The 2,955-nt window shown below is 39.0% G+C and overlaps 1 protein-coding gene across 2 annotated transcripts in view; it reads left to right on the top strand.

Annotated features, from left to right (window-relative positions):
- Slc16a4 (solute carrier family 16 member 4) overlaps nucleotides 1-2,955 on the top strand; it is a 24,084-nt gene that overhangs the window by 6,638 nt on the left and 14,491 nt on the right. Inside the window, exons 3-5 of one of the 2 annotated variants that reach the window (XM_010606015.2) lie at nucleotides 762-894; nucleotides 1,834-1,977; nucleotides 2,145-2,306. In XM_010606015.2, the coding sequence (XP_010604317.1) occupies nucleotides 762-894; nucleotides 1,834-1,977; nucleotides 2,145-2,306 (439 nt within the window). Of the gene's footprint in view, nucleotides 1-757; nucleotides 895-1,833; nucleotides 1,978-2,144; nucleotides 2,307-2,955 lie in introns of both variants that reach the window. The other variant, XM_010606016.3, reaches the window with a different exon arrangement.

The following is a 2,955-nucleotide window of genomic DNA, read 5'->3' as shown; positions in this document are numbered from 1 at the left end:
AAAAAAAAAAAAAAAAAAAAAGCTACACAATAAGACTATGCAGAATGAAAACTAAGCTGAAAAGGAGCAGTTCTTCAAATGGAAAGGAGTGTAAGAGGCAAGCAACAGGGTTAAGTAGGACAAAGACGGGGTGGGGAGGTGCTGGGGGGATAGGACCCAAACACAAGATGACCAAACATCTTGTTAACCTTTGCTGTCCAGGCAGACCTAAGAATTTTTTGTTTTGTTTTCAAGAATATCCCAATTTGGATGACAAATTACATGGTTACTCTAATTAGATACCAAGTGAAGGAGGATATTCAGCTCACGAGCAGAGTTAAAGTAAAGCTAGTCTAAGAACTGACAAGAATAATTAATCCTTCTAAAGGCAAAGGCTTTCTCCCACATAGGTAAGTGAAAAGCTGACCTTAATAAATACTACAGAAACAGGACTGTGGCGTCATGGAATGTCAGTCAATCTGCATACAAATCTCAGCCTCTCAAACATTTTTCCCTCTAAATTTCAACTGTCTGTCCCCTCATACAAAATTTAACACTGACATACTTAAAGCATAGATACAAGGACTAAATGAGTCACTTTCATGTAATATGCTTAGTCACTCCAAAGAGGAATGACCACCACCACCAAATCTAAGATATACATCAATAAAGCAAACTGGTAACTAGTGAGCTGCAGCAACAGAACCTCTAGCAGCTGTAACCTCTTCTGTACTTCCTTTGCTCAGCACCTGACTTGGACTCTCTGGTCTGTTTTGAGCTAGGTAAATGTGTTTGTGATGGGAACCACCAAGACTTTTGCAATTTTTTTTGTGGTCTTTCAAGAGGAGTTTGAAGGTACCTCCGAGCAAATTGGTTGGATTGGATCCATCATGTCATCACTTCGTTTTTCTGCAGGTATAAAGTTGGTAATAAATTTGCTGCTCATGGCAAATGCCCACAGAGGACACTGCTAAAATTCAAGTTCATTTATGAATATGCACTAATATATTAACGCCAAGAAAGTAAGGAATTGCAATGCTTACCTTCTATTTGACTTGGCATCTAAATTGGAAAAAAATCAGCATGCTAAGAAGTTGAAGTATTCAGCTATTTAATTCCATGACTCATGGCTGGGGATTTAGCTCAGCGGTTCTGGTGCCTGCCTTGCAAACGCCAAGGTCCCGAGTTCGATCCCCAGTACCAAAAAAATAATTCCATGATTTAAATTTTCATACCTTTTTTGTTTTTGAGACTGTCTCACTATGTAACTCAGTCTGTTTCACAGTGATCCTTGCTCAGCCTCCCCTGGGATTACAGGCCTGTACCACCCTCACCTGTTTTTGTTTTGTTTTGTTTTAGGTAGGGTCTCACAATGTACCACACCAGGCCCAGCTCATAAGTTTCCTACTGGTCTGATGATGCCTTAGTACAAGGCCAATGAGCCAGGCCATCTATCTGGAAGTCAGACCATTAAGTTCTAATCATCTAATCACACTCAAAACAAAACAGAACCAATTTTTTTTCTAGTTTTAGTTGACACTGTAATACAGTAGCAGTTAATGATCTGACTTCGTACTAGTCAAAGGCCACTAGTACAGCCTCATTTTTTAGACATCCTGTAATTATTTTCAATAAAATTTCCCTCCAAACCATCTTAACTCCCTAAAAAGCAAAATACTGTGGGTCTAGTAATATTAAGAAACTCAGTAAAAACGTGTTTTTGAAGGACATACAATACTCCATAGTAAAGTCCTCTGATTTTCCTGCAATCATTTCTTCTTCAAATCATACATTAGAGGTGAAAGGATGCTAGAGGAATCTACTTTGTAGTTGCCTTTCTTTCTTTTCCCTAAGGTCCTCTGGCGGCTACTATTTGCGAACTGATTGGAGAGAAAGCTACCTCCATTCTCGGGACATTGCTTGTTGCTGGTGGCTATGTGATCAGCAGCTGGGCCACAAGTATTCCCTTTCTTTGTGTGACTATGGGACTTTTACCTGGTGAGTACACTGTAAATAGATGACTATAAAAGATGGAACAGGAACTTTCCCTTCAACTGCCTATGGGTCCAAAAGGCCCAGCTGTATTATCTCAAATCCAGAATATTTCATCTACTGCCAAACCATCTAATGTTAAAAATAATGCCAAACTACTATTTTTCTTTTAGGTTTGGGTTCTGCATTTTTGTACCAAGTAGCTGCTGTGGTAACTACCAAATACTTCAACAAACGATTGGCTCTCGCTACTGCTATTGCCCGTTCTGGGATGGGACTGACATTTCTATTGGCCCCCTTTACAAAATTCCTGATAGATCTTTATGACTGGACAGGTGAGTCAACTTGAGTTTCTAAATTATTGGCTCTTCAAGATATAACGTTCAGCTTTATCCCTCTGACGACTAGAAATGAAGAATTTAAAAGAAAACCATTTCAAAAGGTATTGCCATGGCAGGATAACAAAAAAAAACTTTTAAAATATTGCCAGAGAGGAAATGAGCATGCTATCTAAAGTAAGCTTGCTCCTTTTCCTTGGAGAATACACCACAAGAGATCCTGAAGGACACACAGGATTTGCCAGCTAACACAAGGAACTCATATTCATCAGAGTAGTGTCTAAGGAGATGGAGGCCACTCTGCGTGTATGTGAACATCCTTGCTGTGACAGTGATAACCCCCAGGAGAAACAAGCCTCCCACCACCAAAAATTCACTTTTAGTATTTTTTTGTTTTGTTTTGAGGTAGTCTCACTCTATAGTCCCAGCTGGCTCTGAGCTTACTAAGTAGCCCAGGATGGCCTGGAACATACAGGGATCCTCCTATCTCAGCCTCCCTAAAGCATGGATTAATACACCAACACTCCTGGCTCACTTTACATATTTTAAGAAAGTTATATGCATTTTAAAAAAATTCCTCCTCTACTAGAAAAAAAATAGATGAACCAAAAAAAGAAATTTAGGTTTAAAAAAAAAAAAAAAAAAA

Source organism: Fukomys damarensis, unplaced genomic scaffold, assembly GCF_012274545.1.
Source record: "Fukomys damarensis isolate Sample0158 unplaced genomic scaffold, DMR_v1.0_HiC HiC_scaffold_33, whole genome shotgun sequence".
Taxonomy (NCBI): Eukaryota; Metazoa; Chordata; class Mammalia; order Rodentia; family Bathyergidae; genus Fukomys; species Fukomys damarensis.
The sequence above is the reverse complement of the archived record's forward strand: the minus strand, read 5'-3'. Positions and strand labels throughout refer to the sequence as shown.